This window comes from Rhea americana, unplaced genomic scaffold (genome assembly GCF_003343005.1).
Source record: "Rhea americana isolate MKP2758 unplaced genomic scaffold, rheAme1 scaffold_347, whole genome shotgun sequence".
NCBI lineage: Eukaryota > Metazoa > Chordata > Aves > Rheiformes > Rheidae > Rhea > Rhea americana.
Window position 1 is genome coordinate 163,684 of NW_028186476.1, and position 22,258 is coordinate 185,941.

At 43.4% G+C, this 22,258-nt stretch overlaps 1 protein-coding gene across 1 annotated transcript in view; it reads right to left on the reverse strand.

Moving 5' to 3' along the window:
- OSBP2 (oxysterol binding protein 2) overlaps nt 1-22,258 on the reverse strand; it is a 157,486-nt gene that overhangs the window by 109,498 nt on the left and 25,730 nt on the right. The window contains exon 3 of the mRNA XM_085311662.1: nt 11,392-11,600. Within this exon, the coding sequence (XP_085167788.1) occupies nt 11,392-11,600 (209 nt within the window). The remainder of the gene's footprint in view (nt 1-11,391; nt 11,601-22,258) is intronic.

Sequence of the window (22,258 nt, forward strand, 5' to 3'; positions counted from 1 at the left end):
AAGGCGTAAAGGCATGTTCAGCAGAAGAGGTGAAGATGAGAGCTGGGACATCAGCTTCTGTGCTACAGCTGAACCCTACTTGATCCTGTGTACACCATATACCTTCACAACACTTCCACATTCTGCCTCTCAAATAATGCTATGGACCTTTTTTTTTTTCCTTCTCCTTTTAAAACAAATGCACCAAGGTACTCTCTCCTTAACTGCTGCTGCACAATAAGTTATTTTCCACCTACACTGCTCCAGCAAGCAGCTTGCAGCCACGCAGCACATATAGCAGCAGTAGCACAGCACTCCTTCAGTTCATTCCGAAGGACAAGGTTGCAGTAGTCAAGATGGCCTATATACTGCAGTCTCCACTATAGCTCTCTGCTGCAATATTTAATTTGTGGTGTTATGTAAGTACCATTTCCTGTGTTCGTTTGCTACGATTATCATGGATTACCTCTGTTATAGAATAATATATAGCATTTTTATATGCAAGACAAGGAAATGATCAGTACCAGATTGAGGAGTTAGGCATATTTCTCAGRTAAATAGAACATAGAAGTGAGGTGGAAAAAGATAACAGGAAAATTAAAAAGAACAGTTATATTGAAAAAMAGAGGAGGAGGGGTTTTATGGCATATGGAAAAAGGCCAAAAGATCCTCCCTTGCCCGCTCATGCCTGCAGCTTTCTGCTTCTTTTAAATTTGGCTTCATTAGTCTTCAGTGCAAGTAGGAACTGCAACCGAAAGAATGAAAGATGCAGTTTCAGGCTGTTCAAGTTTCAAAGYGCTTACAGTTCATTTCAGTTCAGTATACATCTATCAACATCTCAGTCGTAGCTATTCAGACACCCTGATTAAGCATTTGCCTCCTGCTCTTCACATCTTCAGGCCTTTGAGACATTGAGGGCTTCTTCTGCAAAATCAATGGAAGTCGGAAATACCTACTTAGTCTGCACACTCCTGAGGGTAAGAAAAGAAAAGTTCCCAGGATCATCATCTGATCTAGTCTAAAGCATCCAAAAAAAAAGGGGGGGGGGGAAGGGAGATGCAACACTTTTCTCCCTTTCAATTTCAAATATCCCAGAACATGCCAGATAGACATTCAAAACGGAGTCGATCCTCCTTTCCACTCTCTGTTTACTCTGTTTAGCTCTATTTAGAGGGTTAGTTGCAACAGCTCCATCCCCTGCTAGCCTCTAAACATTCTGCTTCAGACAGCCTAGGAGGTAGGGAGGGCTAAGGCCATTTCCAGGCATCTAAGCCCAAAAAGCTCTCATCTTGCCTTGATGCCTTATTCCATCAAGCTGCATGATAGCTAGGGACAGACTCTGCCCCACAGTTATGCTGTGTTAACAGCAAGGCAAACGTTTGTGAAACAAGGACCTGAACCACAACAGACCTCTTTAAGCTCTGCAGGACATTGCCAGGACATAGTTTCATCAACTTGACCTGCAGGTTTACAGCTACCAGATTACTGAGAGAGCTGGAGAAGTAAGGACTATTTTTATAGCCTCTCCCCCAAGGTCAGGTTTTCGGTAACGAAGTCAAAGGGTTATGAAACAAAAAGCAGTAGCACATGGAAAACAACAGTGTAGTTCTTCTGTCCCCTACTTGAGATGGCTCAAGTAGTTCACTGGAACCAATTCAAGCTCCAGCTGGCAGAAAGCTTCATATTCTAATGCATGATGCCAATACAGCTTCCAAACACAGCCTTCATCCGACCCCGGATGCCAGACCCCATCAGACATACAGGGCTGACAACCAGAGTAATTATTTCTCAGTGAGCCTAAACTAACCTTATGTTACAGAGACTAAGTGTTCAGAAAAAATACCAGTATTAGACCTTGCAATTCTATTAATGACATGTTAGAACTCATGTCGGATTACTTCTAAGAAAGGACAGAAACAGCTGAAAGTATTCAAATTTTTTCTGGATGCTGCCAAAAAGACAAGGATAAAAGGCCATCCGGACAGCAACTTCATAAGAAAACAGGAAAGATGGACCACCACAATGACATGTGCTTGCGGAGAAAAAGCAAGAAGGAAAAGTAAGAAGGAAAAAGGAATCATTAAAGACTGGCAATCCAAGGAAATTATTGCATCTTAACAGTACTGTCAATTATCCTTTCCATGGCAGCAACTTCCGGCACAGTTAGCAGCAGCCCACTGTCCTGGAAACACCAAGCTCCAAGAGTCAAAAAGATAATTAGAAGAACAGGGTAACTGCGTGCTGGTAGCAAACACCTCTGCAGATAGGAGCCCTACAAACAGAGGGTAAAACAGTTAAGAACAGAACGGCCAGGCAGATAAATGGAATGAGGAGGCATCACAAGGAAGACAGGAAAGGCAGTAATTTTGCAGAAAGCACTAGCAGGAGCTGGAAACAGCAAGTACTGTGACAACAAGTAGTGAGCTGGCACATGGGACAACAGTGACAGCGACTGTCTGCTCTCGCCACAATCACAGCACAGAAACACAAGCAAACGCCACCTGCCCAGGAGCCGGCTGTGGGGAAAAGGAGCAAACTGACAAAGGCGTCATTCACKGATGGCGCCCAGCCAAAATACGTCAAGCAACAAAATTGAAACCACTGGTGCAACTACTGGAATATGTAGGAAACTACTAATTTTGGGTTCTTTTTAATAATAATACTATAGAGCCACTACAAACTGGCTGAATCTAGCGTGCTAAAATAGCAATGCTACTTGCTGACAGCCCACTTACGCGAGTTGCAACCACGAGCACTGCATCTTGGCTCTCTGCCTATGACCTGCAAGCCAAACCTACGAGTGGGAGTAGTGGCTTCTAAGATAACATTTTTACCTCCAGAGCTGCATTTACCCTTTACGTTCTGCTATGGAAACTCATCGCGAGAGTCAGAGTAGAAGACACCAGAAGCATGTATCAAACCCTCTGTTCTTCTCCGTTTGCCACCTCCCACAGCACTGCACCATTCAAAGCTCTCAAAGCTCCTGACCTCCTCTAGTCTGCAAACAAGCCCTTGTGAAGCTGCTTTTAATCATTTCCACTACTAAGAAGAAAACAACTGATTAAGTCAGTAAGAACAATCATATCCAAGCAGTCCACTGCATTGTCCCAAATTCCTTGAAATTCCCCCACACACATCCCTTATCCAAATATATGTTCTAGCACTGCCTCACACAGCAAAATTGCCAGTATTTTGGTTGGTTTCACCTAAATACAGATATTCCCACAGGCACTGGGTACCCAAGCCCCCGTGACAGCCAAGGAGCCTGGACTGAGCTCACTCAAAGGGATGAGCTCAGCTGSATCGCGTAAGACTCTTGATGAGGTTTCCCTTTCCCAACACTTCGGGAGCACAAACCCACGACTCACACCCAGACATAGCTAGGTGTTGATCTGGAACTGAATCCTGTCCCCTGCGACTGCAAGCACTGTCACAACCTCAAGAGGCTGGAAACATCATGTGAAGCCTGACAGGCCGAGATTTCAGGGAGCCCCACTCAAACAGCAGACCTGCCAGTACGTTGCACTGGGTCAGCCTGGTTCGTCTCTTCTGCAGTAAGGAAAGAACAGAAAATGTTTAAGAAAATAGATAAAACAGGGCACATGAACTCATTTATTTCTGGGTATACTCTCTAGCTTCTAGTAGTATGCTGTTTAAGGATCTCCTGGGCTGCATCTCATATACAGAAAATTAGTTAATATCCTTCAACGACTAAATTGCGCACAAATCCATCCAATCTCTTTGAGTATTCTGGCTTCCCACAGTGAGTTGCGCCATTTAATTTTTTTGTTATATGATATATGAATTATTCTTGCTTATTTTAATACTACAACTTGATAATTTCCTTTGTTCTTGCTATGAGTAATTGTTCCCTACTTTTCCACAACATTTACTATCTTCCATATGTGCAGCGGTTATTTTTCCAGATTCTCATACTCCCTTTGTGGAGGAGGTTTTATTAATCTGGTTAACCTTAGTGCCTCCTTCTTACCTTTTAGCTCTGCTGAAAACGTTGGGAGAGGTTGTGAAAAGAACCACAGTTTTTCCGCGTGGCAGGCATCGCAGCTACACATGGAACAAAATTTAATTTTCAGTTTCGTTCTTTTTCTTCCAATTCCCAACTTTGCTTCTGTGCTCACAGCTCCTAAGCCACAGCATTAGGCATTARATACCTTTGGGAGAGGTTAGTCAGACAAGCCAATTTTGGTATAGATGCAAACACTGATCTATCTAGCCAACTCCTGAGTGAGACGAGTGGACAGTGAGGTGGATTGAGAACTTGCTGAATGGCAGAGATCAGAGGGTTGTCATCAGTGGTGCAGAGTCTAGTTGGAGGCCTGTGGCTAGTGGAGTCCGCCAGGGCTCAGTACTGGGTCCCATCCTGTTCAACTTCATCAATGACCTGGACAAAGGGACAGAGTGCCTCCTCAACAAGTTTGATGGTGATACACAAGCTGGGAGGAGTGGCTGACACACCTGAGGGCTGTGCTGCCATTCAGAGAGACCTGGACAGGCTGGAGAGCTGGGCAGAGAGGAAGCTCCTGAGGTTCAACAAGGGCAACTGCAGAGTCCTGCACCTAGGCAGAAACAACCCTAGGCACCAGTACAAGCTGGGGGCTGACCTGCGGGAAAGCASCTCTGCAGAGAAGGACCTGGGAGTGCTGGTCGATGACAAGCTGACCATGAGCCAGCAATGTGCCCTTGTGGCCAGGAAGGCCAATGGTCTCCTTGGATGCATTAGGAAGCGTGTTGCCAGCAGGTCGAGGGAGGTGATCCTGCCCCTCTACTCGGCCCTTTGGGAGGCCTCATCTCGAGTACTGCCTCCAGTTGTGAGGCTCCCCAGGACAAGAGAGACAGGGAGCTACTGGAAAGAGTCCAGTATAGGGCTACAAAGATGATGAGAGGGCTGGAGCATCTGCCCTGTGAGGAATGGCTGTGAGAGCTGGGCCTGTTTAGCCTGGAGAAGAAAAGCCTGAGGGGGGATCTTATCAGTGTGTATAAGTCCCTGAAGGGAGGGTGTCAAGGGGATGGGCACAAACTCTTTTCAGTTGTCCCATGTGACAGGACAAGAGGTAACGGGCAGAAACTGAACCACAGGAAGTTCCGCCTGAATGTGAGGAGGAATTTCTTCCCTGTGAGAGTGACAGAGCACTGGAACAGTTTGCCCGAAGAGGCTGTGGAGTCTCCTTCTCTGGCAATCTTCAAAGGCTGCCTGGATGCAACCCTGTCTAACATGCTCTAGGTGACCCTGCTAGAGCAGGGGGGTTGGACTAGATGATCTCCAGAGGCCSCTTCCAACCTTACTGATTCTATGATTTTTAGTATTCTGCAGAAAGAAAAATGCATTTGGTCAGCCTAAAATCTGCACATGCTCTGCCGGTGWTGCAATCCCTCCACATCATGCTCCTGTTCAGATGTGCAGCAGTGGATTTCACTCTCTCCTCTCACAGACCACAGAGGAAGGGAACCAGAAAAGTCACTTACTCCCTTACCTTTCTAATCCATCACCAAGCAGAAGTTCATTCCTCAGTGTTTTCCAGCACAATCTAYGGTGTTTAAAGCACCAAAAATGAAACATTCTCACCCTTCCTTTACGAGCTTTTCCAAATACCGTGACTCATATAGCCACAGGATTAATTCTCAAATACTCAGCATTCAGTTTCACCTAATTAACTTCTGTATCTGACCATACTGCCCTAAAACAAAAGGATATTTTTACTCCATCAGTTACTGCATGCTATCTCCRTCAAATATTCTAGCTTTGCATCCTTGTGGATTGCAGCCACATCCGCAGGGAGAAGCAAGCCTATGATGCACACAAAAAAGCATTTCTACTATACATGGCACCTGGCCTTCAAAAGTTACGGAAGTCTTCCAATATATCCTATTCAGCCATGCAAGCTCAGTCTGAGCAGGAGAAAGAATACCCATGGAGGAGGAAAAGGCACAACACACRCCGCCACAAAGGGTGCAAGCCTCTCCAGCGCGTCTCACCACCCTGCTGAAGGCTGACGCTCCGTGCAAGGACTCGAGCTACTGACARGCTAACGCATAAGCTGACAAAAATGCAAGGAGTGATATGAGTACAATATGGTAAACAGAAAAGGCTGGAATTATTTGAGAGCTTACAGTAATACAAACAGAGGGCGATTACAAATCTGCTATTTTCAGAACAGATAAACAGTCATTCACAAAGGGCCAAATCAAGCACAGAGGGATATAAAGCTGTTCTTGCCATTTCCACCCAACGGCTGAACTGAGCACCACTTAAGTGAATCAAATGTACTAGGACTTGGGCAACGCTTTGTAAATGCAACTGCAAATAAAAAATCCAGATTTTTGAGAACAGAGGGCTACAGCAGAGCCATTCAGTAGAGTTTATTACCCTTCTGCTGTAACGTTATGTCATACATGAAGGGAATCAAGCGCTACACTAAGAGCAGAGTAGATAAGACAGCAGCTCAGCTCTACTCTCACTTTCTGCCACTAATCCTCTGGGTATTAGTAGGTGACACTAGGCAGCTTTATGAACACCTACCAGTTTCTCATCAGCAAAACAGGATAACARACCAAGCTCTCTCATGTAATATCCTCGAATATTAATGTGCAACTGTCCCAACTCACAACTTGTTACCAAAATGGTCTTTGCTTCACAACAGACAGCAGAAATCAAAACCTCCTTCAATTACAAACGAGCAGAAACAGCAAAACCACCGACCTCATACTCTGCTTGGGTATTGGTTTCACTATTTCTTAAAAGTACTCACTGTAACCCTGACCTATAAAAGTTACAGTACCAGTTACACAAGCTGCAGCAGACATTGYATCTGTTTATTAAGTAGTTATATACTGTTTGTTCCAACCATTCTGTGCCTCCTGGGAACTTGGAAAGTAGTAAGAGACCACTTATCTGGAGAGATATAAAAATACATGGAAAAACCTAGATTACACTCAGGCCATGTGTGATGCTCCTATGGTTGAGCAATAAATGTATCTATTAAACCCAAGCTGACAGTGAGTGGTGAAGGAAACGTGCTCCAAGCCCCTAGAACAACAGGACGCCTGTAACAAAGCCTTGTTTGCACAACATGAGTAATTAAGAGAACCACCCAAGGGCTGCAGATTGCTCCTCAACCAGCCTGCTAACCACTGGAGGTAGATACTCAGAAATCCTCTTGAGCATCAAGCTGCATGTTACGCTCATTGCTACGAAACAAAACAGAAATTAAGCACCATGTCTGAGTACTGGGCTAGAGTTTTGATTTTCAGTAGCAGCTGAAATGTGGCTCATCTTTAGGATATTTCAAGAAAACAAGTCAAGGGTTTTTTTTTTCCCCTCTCTTTTTTTTTTCTTCTGGGAGGAAGGGGCTTTTTTGTAATCAGTTTCAYGTCAATACATTGATCCTTTCTGAACACAACGAAAGGCGGACTCCAAAGAACCTTGGCTTCTCAGAGTTTCCCAGGCTTGGAAGCCCTGGGAACAACAGTCAATGCAACCCTAGYCCTAAAACAGAAAGCTCCCTCAAACTGCCAGGAACTGCAGGCTGGTTGTTTGCAATCCAGGGACTAAGGACTCCTGTTTGCCAAGCAATTACATATGTATTTACCGTTACTCATCCTAAAGCAGAATTATAGTCCAAATAAATGAAACCTACCACCCTCATCTAAAAAATAAGAAAAAATAACACACACACACACGCGCGCGCGCGCGCACCCCGCTTGTTTATCCTCGAGGAATAATTGTCAGGGAGTGGGAACCACCCCTCTTTCCTCCCCTGGAGGTATTTCCCCACATTGAGAGAGACCTGYTAGTAACAATACAATCACTGTCTGAAAAGTTGCTCCACAACAGAGACTGCCAGGTTAAGAGATCATTAAGGGACTGGAGCATCAGGCATGAAAAGGGGAGACTGAGACAGCCAGGACTTTCACCTGGGAAAGAGAAGGCTCAGGGGTATCATATCAATGTGCATAAACACCTGACAAGGAGCAAAGATGACAGAGCCAGACTTCTCAGTTGTGCCCAGGGACCAGACAAGAGGAAACAGACACAAATTGAAATACAGGAAATTCTACTTAAATTAAAAAAAAAAAAAAAATCCTCTTATGTTTGTTTGACCACCCTCCCCTCAAACAAACAAACACTGGAACAGATCGCCCCAAGAGGTTGTGGAACCTCCATCTTTGCAGACATGCTAAACCCAGCTGGAAAAGATGCTGAGCAAGCAGCTCTAGTTGATCCTGCTCCATGCACAGATGTTGGACCAGACGATCTCCAGACACCACTTCCAACCTCAGCAATTCTGCGATCACTCATGCTTCAGTGGATATTACCCCAGCCAGGCCAGCTAGTTCTGCTAGAAGTTCACTCCTCATGACTGGCCCCATGAATCCTCCATCCTTACCAGAAAGGCAAGCTGCACTGCTCCGACAGTCTTCTGGCCCCACAGAGCTACCAGTGCTCTCACCTTGGCTGCATGCAGCCACATAGCTACAACCTGCCCTTCTAACCCACTGGCCAAGACAGCCCTGATGCATCAACATGGGTTCTGCAGAACAGTCCTGGGAAACATGTAGCATTGGGGATCACTCAGGAATCAGCTCAGCTGACTTCTCACTCAAGCAGATCTCCATAACCTCATCTCTCCACTTGTAAATACTCACCTCGTGGCTCTGCCTGAGGCCCAGGATTTATACTTCCCTGCATTCTGTCTCTATATTTCAATTTAGGCAAGATAGTCAAACCTAACACACATTCATTACCTTCATTAAAAGGTCTCTAGGTTGGGACAATATGGCATCAGTTAGTTGAAAGTAATTCACAGAAGTCCTCAGTTCTGATTTTGCAGCACAAGGATTCAGTGCTTATTTACAGAGTTCCTATCCCCTCGGTCAGATCAGAAAAGTCTGGCAAAACAGGAGGTAATTTAATCCAGATCAGTTCCCTGGCCTGGTTCACAGCCCTGCCTCACAAAGAGTTGGGTCAGCACAACAAAGAGACAGCACAGGAATGGAAGCAAGCAGCTGAGAGTACTACCAGCAGCACTGGTGCCCAGCTCTTCATATCCTGAAGCTATGGCCTGAGCTTACTGAAATTAGAAATTCAGCATGTCCAAAGCCTTAAGACATTTAGTCTCTACGTTCGACATTTTAATGCAAAGACAAATCAAAATGATCGCATACAGTTCTGAAGGCAACATCCCTRACATCTTCTAGAAGCTAAGTACTGAACTGCAACTCAGTAGCAGGCTGTCCGTTCTTTGCTTTACGCATGCCTTCMCATAACCAATGTGTTATGCAATCTCCACATTCCAATATTCTAAAAAGGTGAATGCCAATGCACTGATGTAGGAAAAASTCTAGCAGCAAACTCATTTCTCCTGCACATAAGATCATTTTCAAATACCAGCTAGTTAAAGGACTTGGTTTTCGTCTCTGGAAAAAGCAAGGTTCACACAAATGCCAACCCTGCCACACTCATAGCAAGTTCACTGCATCTGTGTCCTGGCAGAACACCATGCTTTGCCAAGCAAACTAAATGTGYCTAGAAATTTGCCATCTTCTACTTCTCAGTTTTATTCCCCATTACTATTTGCATACACTMTAGAACTGCCATGTCAAAGGCCAGAGGGTTCATAACACAGTATCATTAAATCTGTGAATATTAGCACCATGGAACACAGTGTATTTAAATAATTACGGGAAATGAATAAGTTGTTCATGTACTAGTCAACTTCTATATGAACTTGTGGGATACCTAATTATACAAAAAAATCAAAATCACATTACTTAGGGATCARGGGATCATTTTCCTGCAAATCAACTGTTTTTGGTACGGCATTCTGCTGCTATCTTTAAAGCATTATGTTAAGCACAGATTGCCATCACTACACCCCTGGCACTCAGCATCAGAAGTCCCACTGATATCAGTCCCACTGATACAGAGACAAAAAACCATTAAAGCATTGCCTTCCAAAAGCATGGTCAACTTTTTTATTTTAACTTTGTGCATTTTGATAAACCAGCAGCATTAAAAAGTGATCCCCATTCACACAGCCTAGATTACTGCTCAGGAGGAGATCTGCACACAGCAGTTGCATCAAGCACACCACAATCTGCTTTGGTTTTGGTGCAGGATTATAATAGTTCGCCAAGGAAAATGAGAGGTTTTCACTGATGCACTGACCCAACTGCAGCCTCCTTTGGTGGCAATTCTGAAAGCTAAGTTTCAGGAACACTTTACTTACATATGTAAATTTTCTGTAGCTGATACTACAGGGCAGCATTTACAGGTGCCCCAAAGCCCCACATCTAGATCAGAAGAGCAATATCCTGCTACATGTTATATGAGCACTGAACCAAAGCAGCCCCAAGCTGTAAAGCTGTGCARTAAATGTCTTGCTGTGTGTGACCTTTCAGTCTCACCTTCCCACATCCGTGTTCATAAAATGCCAAGTATTTTAAAAGCTGTGTTTTCATTTTTAAGCAGAATGCTGTAAGGATCATATGTTCCCCACACCTCTTCCCTTGCATAAAGTCCAATTTCCAGAAGTCAAGATAAGTTCTGAGAGCAGTTTTATTCTAGGGCAGAAGGGATGGCTGGCTTTTTAATATATTATTTATTATTTTTGTTTTCTGTGACTTGAAGACATCCTTATTTGTGGCAGAAAAACTAATATTAAATCTCAGAGTTACAAAAATTCATAGAGTTCTAAAATATGCTGTTTGTTCAGCACCTATTCCATTCATTTCATAAAGAAGCAGTAAAAAYGAGGAACTGCATAATGTGCACGTGCCTTTGACAGCTTTACACAATGCTGTTGCCCAAAACAGACTAATGAATATCCCATCCCATTTTAGTGTGTGTAGAGGGAGAAAAAAACAGGAAAGATGCACTGAGAAAAAGAACTGAGCTAAATTCAAATTTCATCCATCAAGGGATTACATGTTACAACTACCAAACCACAAATGTGTAAGAAAAGCTCTTGCATCACATCATGAACTGGCTGGTGCTCCCCAGAGCACTACTSAGAACTGTGCTTAGTGTTCCCTGCAGTATTCCCTATCCACAGCAACCCATTCAGATTCTCCAGGAGAAAGTCATGGATGTCCTACTTTCCAGCAGAAGTATCATAAGTTCATTTCTATCAACTCTCCRCAAATGCAATTTATCATCATTACCAGGGCTTTAAAAAGACTGGCTTAATGCTGCATGACCAGAGGACAAGACATTTGAGGCACACAGTATGGTTGAAAACCCTCTGTGGTTCAGGGGAACTATCACCTCTTTTTAATTGTGTATGAAATAACATCTAAGATTTCTGCACAATTAAACAAGCACAGAAGAGYTGATTTACAACCAAGTTCTTAAAAGGATCCAATTCCATGTTTGCATTCTAACACGCACTCTACCTGACTGGTTGTTCCTCATGCGGATAGCTTTGGCTTTGGCCAGCTCCAGGGCTGTGACCCATCGTTGCCTCTCCACTTCCGAGTTTGCCTTTAAGTGGTATGTCCTTCCCCCACTGGAAAGCACAATGTTACAAGAGTCCTCCGTATCGATRTGAGCCGTTGACAGGTTGATGGTTCCGCGACATGTGTGGGCCATTTCAGCCTGTGTCCTGCACAGGAACAGAGGAAAAGGAAGCATAAATCCCTCTGGATTCACTCTGCCCCARATCTTCACTTCTGCTCCTGAATACCCATCGCTTACTGCTGCAGGTACACCTTCCTGGGTAGCAAGGGCCTGCAGTAAAACATCCCAAGAATGCAATATGCACATTTAAGCCATAAAAGCTAGAAAAGTGTCTCAAGCAGGAAAAATAAGGAACGGGTAAAGCATTTGGATTGAGCTGTGTGGCTTGTTCCCTTGCATCAACTCCCTCAATGCTTACACTGGTGAGCTTCATACGCTGCTGCTTAGCTCTCACATTGCCCCAAGAATAGAATTACTCAACTACACACCATTGGTATTTCTCCTCTCATTTGCATTGCTGCTGCTTTTCTTTCTCTCCCTACTATTCCACTTCTAGGATCTAGTATTTTGTAGCTTTTTATATCCTCTCTTTTCAATCACGGTCTTTTGTATAACAGTTCAATTAGATCTTGCATGCAAAGGTCTCCATTTGTAAGGCAAATGAGTACAGCATAATTCCTCTGCTGCAGTTATAATACCTTGACTACTGACAGCATCGCTACTTACTTCAGTAGGTTTCCTTGGATCAGTAAAGAGAGCTGGATGTTTTTCTTGGGCTAAATTCCCCAAAAAATCATCCATTTCAACTCAGAGGTGGGTTGCTGGCACTGCTTCACCCAACTCTTYATGACCAATTTACAAAGCAGCTACAAAAAGACAAGTCTTTTTGGTTTAATGGTTTAATATAAACCATTCTTGATACTGTTATTCACAGTTCAGGCTCTTTGTTCAATCTACTCTGCAGCAGACTTAATCCACAGCTACCCCACTGCTTACAGCAGCATTCCAAGACTTCAGGCTAAGAGGCCAAAGTCAACAAATCCTCAACAAAAATATAACAGGCATCCCTGTCCCATACTCCAATTCTCCTAGTCTGAAACAAACAAGGGTACAGACATAGCAGATTGGTTCAAAGCAACCACCCTTCAAACATCACTGATAAATGCAACCCTCCCTTTCACAAAAGGGTATTTCTGGCCTTGAATGCTTAGAGTATTCAAGCCCTTCCTGGGCTTGTAGCTTCAGCAAAGCTAAAACAATTATTTATCTTTATTATCAATTTCCCTCTTTCCCCTTGCCTGCTTCTCATTCTCAAGAGGGCCCAATTCCCATGAGACTAGCAGGTTCCATGCTGACTGCCAGTGAAGGTTTCAGCAGGTGCTGCACTGGTTGAAAGCTGGCTTCTTGCCCTAGTAGAGATGCTTTGTCTTTTCAGAGCATGAAAGCTGGGGAACAGTCACATACCAACCAACAGTCACTTCTTAAAACACAACTTAGCATAATGTCTTCAGAAGCATCTTAAAAAAAAAATCACTTTTTTAAAAAATCTAGTCTCTGGAACTCGTCATTTAAAAGGCAGTTGGGCACAAAGATAAATACCTCCACATCCACTACTGCATTTATGAAAGCCTAAAATAGCTCTACAAAACATCCTAAATGCTTACCATCACCCCAGCAGATACACTCGAACGCTGTCTCTCCCTCTTTGTTGCTTACCCCTTTCCAGAAAGAGGGAGTGCATCTGCCACTGTGACACTCTGGGTCTGCAAGTGTTTCCGGTCCACCCCAAACTTGCATTTGTCCCATCCACTACAAGAACTTCAACCCACAGACTACTTACCATCCTACACTTAAACAGCACATTGCAAAATAGGATCTTTCCTGGCTAGATTTTTTTCCTGCCATTAAGACACGCTGGAATTGGATAGATTTCAGACAACAGTGAGAACAATTTTGCTAGCAGTTCAGCAAAATGCATTACTAAGCAGTTGCTCATCAAACTGAAGAATCACAGGAATTTGCTGAAATTTATTTTTGAAATTTATACCTGGACAAAGGGACAGAGTGCCTCCTCAGCAAGTTTGCTGATGATACACAAGCTGGGAGGAGTGGCTGATACACCTGAGGGCTGTGCTGCCATTCAGAGAGACCTGGACAGGCTGGAGAGCTGGGTGGAGACGAACCTCCTGAGGTTCAACAAGGGCAACTGCAGAGTCCTGCACCTAGGCAAAAACAACCCTAGGCACCAGTACAAGCTGGGGGCTGACCTGCTGGAAAGCACCTCTGCAGAGAAGGACCTGGGAGTGCTGGTCGATGACAAGCTGACCATGAGCCAGCAATGTGCCCTTGTGGCCAGCAAGGCCAATGGTTTCCTTGGATGCATTAGGAAGAGTGTTGCCAGCAGGTCGAGGGAGGTGATCCTGTCCCTCTACTCAGCCCTTGGGGAGGCCTCATCTCGAGTACTGCCTCCAGTTGTGGGCTCCCCAGGACAAGAGAGACACGGAGCTACTGGAAAGAGTCCAGTGTAGGGCTACAAAGATGATGAGAGGACTGGAGCATATCCTTTGAGGAATAGCTTTGAGAACTGGGTCTGTTTAGCCTGAAGAAAAGCCTGAGGAGGGGGATCTTATCAGTGTGTATAAGTCCCTGAAGGGAGGGTGTCCAGGGGATGGGGACAAACTCTTTTTAGTTGTCCCATGTGACAGGACAAGGGGCAATGGGCAGAAATTGAACCACAGGAAGTTCCGCCTGAATGTGAGGGGCAATTTCTTCCCTATGAGAGTGACAGAGCACTGGAACAGGTTGCCCGAAGAGGCTGTGGAGTCTCCTTCTCTGGAGATCTTCAAAGGCTGCCTGGATGCAACCCTGTCTAACATGCTCTAGGTGATCCTGCTAGAGCAGGGGGGTTGGACTAGATGATCTCCAGAGGTCCCTTCCAACCTTACCAATTCTCTGATCCACTTACTAATGGCTCCTCCATTTTCCCCCAAGYCTAGCAGCATAATTCTTACTAAGGAATGTCCCCAATGACAAAAGTTTGTCATTCTTAACTTCAATTCTTGTGGATAGAGGCATTAGATAATGTTATAATTCAACAGAATTTTTTCAGCAATTTAAAACGTGTAACATCAAGAGGTTACCACAAGGCATTACAAGACTTCCACTGAAAGAATCACTACTCTTGGAAGATGCCGATTCACACACTACCTGCACATCATCCAGTGTACTTTTGACGAACACATACACAAGAACAAGYGAGACAACAACAAATAAAACCACTAGGTTTAGTGGCAGGACAGGTGAAAGCCTCCTTACACAACTGCTTAGGTCTAGCATTTTACAAAAAGTTTGCATCAGCCACAGACAATTTGTCTAAGTGGGTATAAGCAAGGACAGCCCACTTCACGCAGGTGGCAAAGCAACTCAGAGTAAAAGAGCTATCAAAGAACATGGCACTTGTCCTCCTTAGGTACCCAAGTGCTTTTTTAAAGACATTCAAGCCAGTTATTTGAAACATTTTCTGAAGAGTACACCAATGAAAAAAAAAATGAAGAAAGAAAGAAAGAAAGACAAACCACAAAAAATATCAACTTATTTCCAACTGGTTTTGAAAGCTCCAGTTTTCTGTTGCTTTACCCTAGATGTCTTTTCTCAGCTTTTTGCTCCTAAACTACAGTACCCTCAGGCACAGTATTTCCTGAAGGTAATAATTCATCCCTACCTGGATTTTTAAGGTGCTCCATTTGGGCAGATGTCTTGCTGATACTTACRTTGCAATGCCAAGTCTCTCCCTCTAAGTTTCTGATTCCCCTCTATACCAGTAGTCTTTCCCATCTTCCTATCTTCAAGTTTTATTAGTACAGGTCTAGCACACTAATAACCTCCCCCCATCTCAACAGCAGCCTGTACAAGAGCCACWCATCATCTTGCTGTACAGCTCTTCACTGCCCCTCAGCTCTCACAGTAAGCAGTGTTTTCTTCAGTTCACCAGTGTGACATCTCAATAAATTCATTAAAATATAGGTGTGATAGTTGGCCACAACTTTTAAATTTTTAAGAATTTCAGAATTCTAAAGACTTTTCTTATCTGCTCAGCTCTGACTCTGCTTTGGAGAACATATTTAACCAAAMACCACATCCAAGTCAATGTGCAGATACAGCATCAAGGGCCCTTGTAGAAAAGCAAAGCTCGCGGTACCTTTTAGCTACTTACAGGTAAACTTTGGCAGCACCACAAGTTAAATTTAACACAGTTAGCACAGTGCAGTTGCATTTGTTTACTCCAAATTAAATCAAGTACTGGTTTTCATCTCAGAAGTCATCCTCCTTGTGATTCAGCATGCACTGACATTTTCTCAGGAGGGAATRCTTTTCACTTAGAGAAAACTGCTAAAATGTTTCCTCTTACACAGAAAACAAAGGTCTCCAATGTGACTGAGTTAAGCTGATTTAAATCACATAAAACAGTCCTGCTCTTCCACCCAAGAAAACTGTTTCTGCACAAGACATTGTTCTTTAAGCTACCTTCAAATGAAAATTTGCATGGGAAAAACCAATTCCTATCAATCACCACCCACCAGACAAGCACCTGACTGAGCTCCGAGCCAACAATCAAGCAATTTTCTCTGTCTGTCCTCACGCAGAAAAGTAAGAGGTGCCCTTCAGAAGCTCTTGTGTTTAAGTGAATCTGCTTATTCATTGCTAACAGCTCAACTATTGCATAACATGATCCAGGCAGATTTTCTGATTCTTGACTTTCTGCAATAATCTGAGCGCTGCACACATGGGAGACCACGTGGGCAGGCCACAGAAAGCAGAACTGAGGTTAAACATGGACATGCACACAGAGATGGACGCTGCTAAGTATCTGGGAGTTTTTGCTGCTCCTTCATAAAAAGCTAATTCACAGGATTCACCTCCAGAGGTTCACAGCTATAACTGTGCATGGTACCTAGGCATATGCAGAAGATGATTACCTTATACATAGCCCTTGCATAGCCTCTTTCACTGTGCGTGTCAGCAAGCGGATCAACAGGAATAACCACCAACATTACCACAGTGGTAGAACTGGCTCCTTGCCCATCTCCCATTGTGCTCCTGACCCACTCCTCTGGCTTCAACCTCAGCTCAGGATGGCATTAAGGCACTTGTACAGAATCTGCCTCCAGTGAGCAGGATGYGTCTTTCTCCACTCAGAACCCCAAWGTGACCATGGGGTTTTTAAAACAAGTCTCTCACAGACCTTTGAGCAAGCCAGAGGCTCACTGAAGCAGATTAGATCCAACTCWACTAACTCACAARGCAAAACTACATCTAACAGCGCAGATTAGCCARTTCACTGTATATACAGTGAGATATAAGATTATTCTCTCCCTCYTAATGCTAACAATTTTATAGCTGTTATTAGCTATAAGTGCTAAACAAGAGTTGGAAAGGAGTAGTGCTATATAACAGCATGAGAGTATTTGTTCTAATTTTAGACAACACAAAAGCACTTGTTTTCTACCTACAGGGGTTTAAAAGTAGGGAGAGTTGGACTCCAGTGACTGTGGAGCAAGAGGAAAAATTAACATCCTGGATCCCAGAACACAGCAAACATTATTCTTTCCATCTCAAAGCACAGTAGTGAGATCCTCAAAGCATTGCTGTGTCTCAGTATGAGCCCTGCTGGTGCACATATCCTAAAGGGGTATAGAGCCAAGGGTCTACATTGCTAAGAGATGCAAAACCCTCACTTAGCTACATGGACACAGACAACACCAAGTAGTATAGACAGTATTGCCCCAAGTTAGAGCTCACTCCAACTAATAATTTTATCCTGAAATAAAGGAAACTCCAAAGCRCACACACACTTGTCTACTTCACCTCCTCTAGTGAAAAATGGCTACGCACTAACCCAACTGAGACTTGCTCATGAGCGGAGCAAAGTCAACTCATCACTTTACAGGCAACAGGCATACAAGACTCACGGCAACTCCATGCAAACCTTGAATGAGTAGCAATTACCTAGGAGCAGGCTGCAGAGCCTTTCTGAGGGACAGCATGACCAAGTTCTGGCACTGAAAAAAAAAACTCCTATTAACTATGGAGTCAATTGTGATGACTTATTCCCAAAAATATGTAAGTTTCATCAAAAAGGAGATTTCTTACTCTGAAAGTACAAATAGACTTTATCATGGTGTGACCAGGTCCCTATTTGAGCTGTCAAACCTGCTCTGCAAGCATGGCTCCCAATTCCTGAACAGATTTTGCTAAAGCTACCAGAAAGTGCTGCTCAAAATGGAGCAGAATTAGCTTTTATTACTATTTCTTTTGCAGTATGTAGGATGAGGTAATAAAAATTTAAGATTGGCATCATTGCTCAACCTATTCCTACCCAATAAGTACAGCAAAGCTCTCATACCACAATTTGCATAATGCCCTACTTCGCAAAAACCTTCGAAGATCATCTAACTATCAAAGCATTACTTGCATCACTTCTGATTTCTTGACTGGAGAAGCTGCTAAGACTACTTTAATACCACTACAAATCTAAACATACAGAACTTGACAAGCTGACTTTCCAGCTTGAGTTTTTTAAAAAGGCCTTCAATATAAAACTGTGATTTTTACCCTGATATTTCACAGTCTGATAGGATCAGCTACATGCTATAGTGTAGGAGTAGTAAATCACAATTTAATGACCTGCTTTCTAGTTCTGAAGGAATACTCAAGYCTTGCATGAGATTGTCGAGAGAGTATCAGTCGAGTAAGATGCTCCCAATTTTTAACTATTGAAAGGAACTTTACAGTAAGAGCTCATTGTTTCATAAGAGCTCAGAATCATCAGAGTACAGAGGAAAAGCTGAAAAAGCTGGTGTGTTTTCCATCTACAAGGTCCACAGTTCTGATCTCCAAGATATCACTAGTTTATATACAACAGCTTATATATAAAGTTTTCACCCCACATTCTGGTAGGACACTGCTCAGACTTTGCAGCTTCTGACTGCCTGCACTAAACAGTGAGTGTCTGCCTGGGTAGGTCCCATTGCAAAGGCTTCCTTGGAATATACAGGTGGGGAGAAGACAGCAAGCAACTTCCCAACCAAAAAGGAACAAGTGAATACATTAAAACGCAGATGGCATTTGCAGCTCTGCAATACTGACTTGCTTCAACTTTGAGACACTTGTGCAACTTCTCTGGTCAGCATTTCTTTCCATCAACAGTGATAAAYACCATTTCTTCATAGTTTCATCTCTTCGGAAAGTCAACTTTTAATCTTCTTCCATAGCTCAACCTACTCCAGAAAGAGCCTAGGAAGGGAACCAAAACTGCACTGCACAGCTCCAATCCACCTTCAAGACTTCCTGAAATACTGTTGGCTGCTGCTTCTTCCTATACCTACCATATCAACTAGGCTCAGGGAATCAAATGGCAAAACTGCATGTAGTAAAAGCCAACGGTGCAGAGTCATAAAGGAATTCATATCTGCTGCAGTTATCTCCAGCAACTGTGATAAGCTCAGGCACACACAGGCAGCCAGTATTAGACACAACTGCTAGTCTGAAATRTGACTTAACATTGGCCTGGCCTTCTACGTGGGTCAATGTCAGCATTGCAGCTCATACTCCTGACACCATATCTCTCTGCAGTTTATGGTCCAGCATCTCACATGGGTGGACAGTCTGTAAGTGGATGTGATTTCTCCTAAATCTGTAGGACAATTACTTAACACAGACACACAAGTAGGACAGAAACTAGAAAAACTTAAGTCATTTTTAGTCACCTGTACCATGACCACCTCTTTGGGTTAAGGTTTTAAGCAAAATCCTGGTTTTTGAAATTATTTCCTCTGACATGGATCAAAATGACAAGCCTGAGCTGCTGTAGAACGGCACGGGAAAAAGAAAAAAAACAAAAAAAAACAGTACAGGCTGGAGACAAGTGCTATTAATTAACTATGAAACAAGAAACACAACAAAATCAGTGGTCACAAGACAGCACTGTCTTCCGTGCCATCACTCCCTACCTACTAGGCCAAGATCATGCCCATAAAGGGCTCGCCTTCCCCGGCATTTTGTCTTGCTATTTGGGAATAAAGCAGTTACTACACAAGCAGTCAAGGCCAAAGGAGTTTAGTCACATAATACACATCTCACTAATTACACGTAGGCATAGCACACCCAAAGCTAAGAAGTGAAAAAAGCAAGAGTATTATACCTCTTCGTCATTTGGAACACATTAAACACCCTTCTGAACGACAGATCACCAGAGGAGCGGAATGATGCATCTCCCAGCCAAATGCTAACAGGTAGGAAAAAAACAGTACACAAACAAGTACTACATACCCACAGCACAAAGAGAAGGTAGATGCAAACCCTGCATCTCAGGGCACACCCACTATCAGTAGATCTGAAAGGGATAATTTTCATGAATATGTTGGTCTGGAGATATAGGTATGTCAGTGGTGTCAAAGTAGCTCAAGGACTTCCATACCACAATGCACAACCCAACAGTTCAAGGGCGTTGTAGCAATAGGACTAAGTACAACCAGAGTCAAGTACCTTGCATGTTACCTGCCGTAGACACCCTACCAAGCATAACCAGTYCAAATACATGCCTGGCAGCTCAGTAATCACATGCTTCTGGGTAAACAAAATCATGAGCTTCACAACTTTCCTCCTGTTTTCCCAGCAAGATAAAAAGGATAAACATTTCCACTCTGATTTGCTGAGAAAGGACTGAGGCAAGCTAAGTTCGTAGTGCAGCAGACTGCCAAGTAGCATACGCAAGAGGCAGAAAGAGCAAGTCTTCTGTATCTGTTCACAGCTATATGACAGCCTACTTGCTTCTGCAGTAAAAAGGTTAGACACACAAACATTTGTGACTTGTGGGCAGTAGTTTTGCTTCACACCCAGCAAGAATCCCTTTCCATCTTTGGAAAAAAAGATTTTGCAAGCTTTCAATCGGGAACTTTGCTGCACGCGTATTACCCAACCCAAGTCCCTGGCAGAACAGAAAGAGGGCAGTTCTGCACGTGATCATGGAAAAACATCATCCCCACAGAATACAGTGGCCTAAATCAGAGACCTACCTTCCTGACCTGTACAGTACCACAGGGGAAGCAAATTCACACTCACAGCAAGGTACATTCACATTTCTGCACTGCCGCTTTGGATTACAGGATGTAGGACGCACAGGCAAAATAGGGCAGGTATTGTTGCAGTTACTAGGAAAACAAATGTATGTTGAAATACATTTAAATGCACCTGCTTTTCTGTTAGAAAAGGCAGTAAATCTCCAGAAACAGACAGTTAGGAAATCAATGTAAAATCCCAGTATAAATGGCTGTAAAGCATTCTGCTGTCCAAATCTGCCAATTGTTACTATTTTGACCGGATGTTTCAGAACAGTGTATGCATTTAACTCAGAAATTGTGCGGCCCTTCCTCACATTAGCATTTGTGTAACCAAAAGACTATCTCAATCCGTTAACCTTGCAAATAATATGAAGAGTATCTTCCCATGGCCAAAAAGTACACACATTTGACCCTTCTGTGATTCTGCACCTTGACTATACAGCAGCCAACATTCAGCTTAGCACAGCACTGCTTAGTTCGGCTTAGCTACAACAGATTAGCAACAAAGCAAAAAAGGCACCTGTAAAATCATTGCCCTAACCCAAAGATTGAGAAAAAGTCAGTAATATATWTTTTTTAAAAACTTGGCATTGCAGAACAACCTGATTGTACTAATGATAAATGACTCTGCATTTGACTTTAGCATTGCAGCCAACTTTGGCAACTTGTATCGCACAGAACTACTTTCTCATCCAAGAAAATGATTGTATCATTGGCTGGTTTCAAGTTTTAGTATTCAAGAAATCAAATGTTAACTGACTTTCTTAAGGAAAGATCAAAATGGACTCYCCAGAAAGATTATGCTGATACACCCTCCCTTTCAGAAGCAGGTTCTCACCTCCAACTCATAATTTCAACCCAAAACTGGAAGAGCTGCTGGATTCCTACCACTGCAGAGGTCACAGCATGCTCCACCAGACCCTTTTCTCTCACATCCACCAGTCAATAGAAACCTTCCTCCTGGCCATACTTTGTCCATTCTCACCAAAAACTACAGTAACACAACATGTGCCTGGGCACAGATTTCAGTGCCATAGAACTCTACAATTTCACCCCAGAACAGGGTTTCTCCCCCCCAAGAAGCATTGAAACAGCTACAGGAGTTGATTCAAAGCAGTTCGAGGCACCCGGCAGTCTAAGCCATGGGCAACCAGTGGCCCAACAGCCTCTACAATGAAAACTAATGACCACCTCCAATCTTCCTGGAGTGGAAGATCTTGGGACCATTAAATTTCTGCAGTGATCTCCCTAAGGTACTCAGGACTGTCACAAAACACTTCTTTAACACCACTCACTGCCCCAAACCACCTCCTAGAGAAAGAAACTGGAAAAAACCTTCTCCTAGATGGCAGCCTGTTTCACACAGCACCATCAGTAATACATGTCTCACCCCATTGAGACATTAAGACCTATTTTCCCTACAATATCTTTTAGAGGTTTAGCTGAGACCAGTTTAACTTTAATGCCTTCCTGCTAATTTATTCATTTCACTTTCCCATTGTGCTGAAAGATTAACGTAGCGGTAACCAAGTTAATGGCTCTATTGCCATGGAATTGTATTTATACCAACTAAATCACTGCAAAATGCCCTTTAGAGCAAATTGCAGGGACCGTTGAGGCAAGAGTGAGGGAGAAAAGGACAAGGAAACAAGATTGGACAACGCAATAGATGCGGACAGTAAAT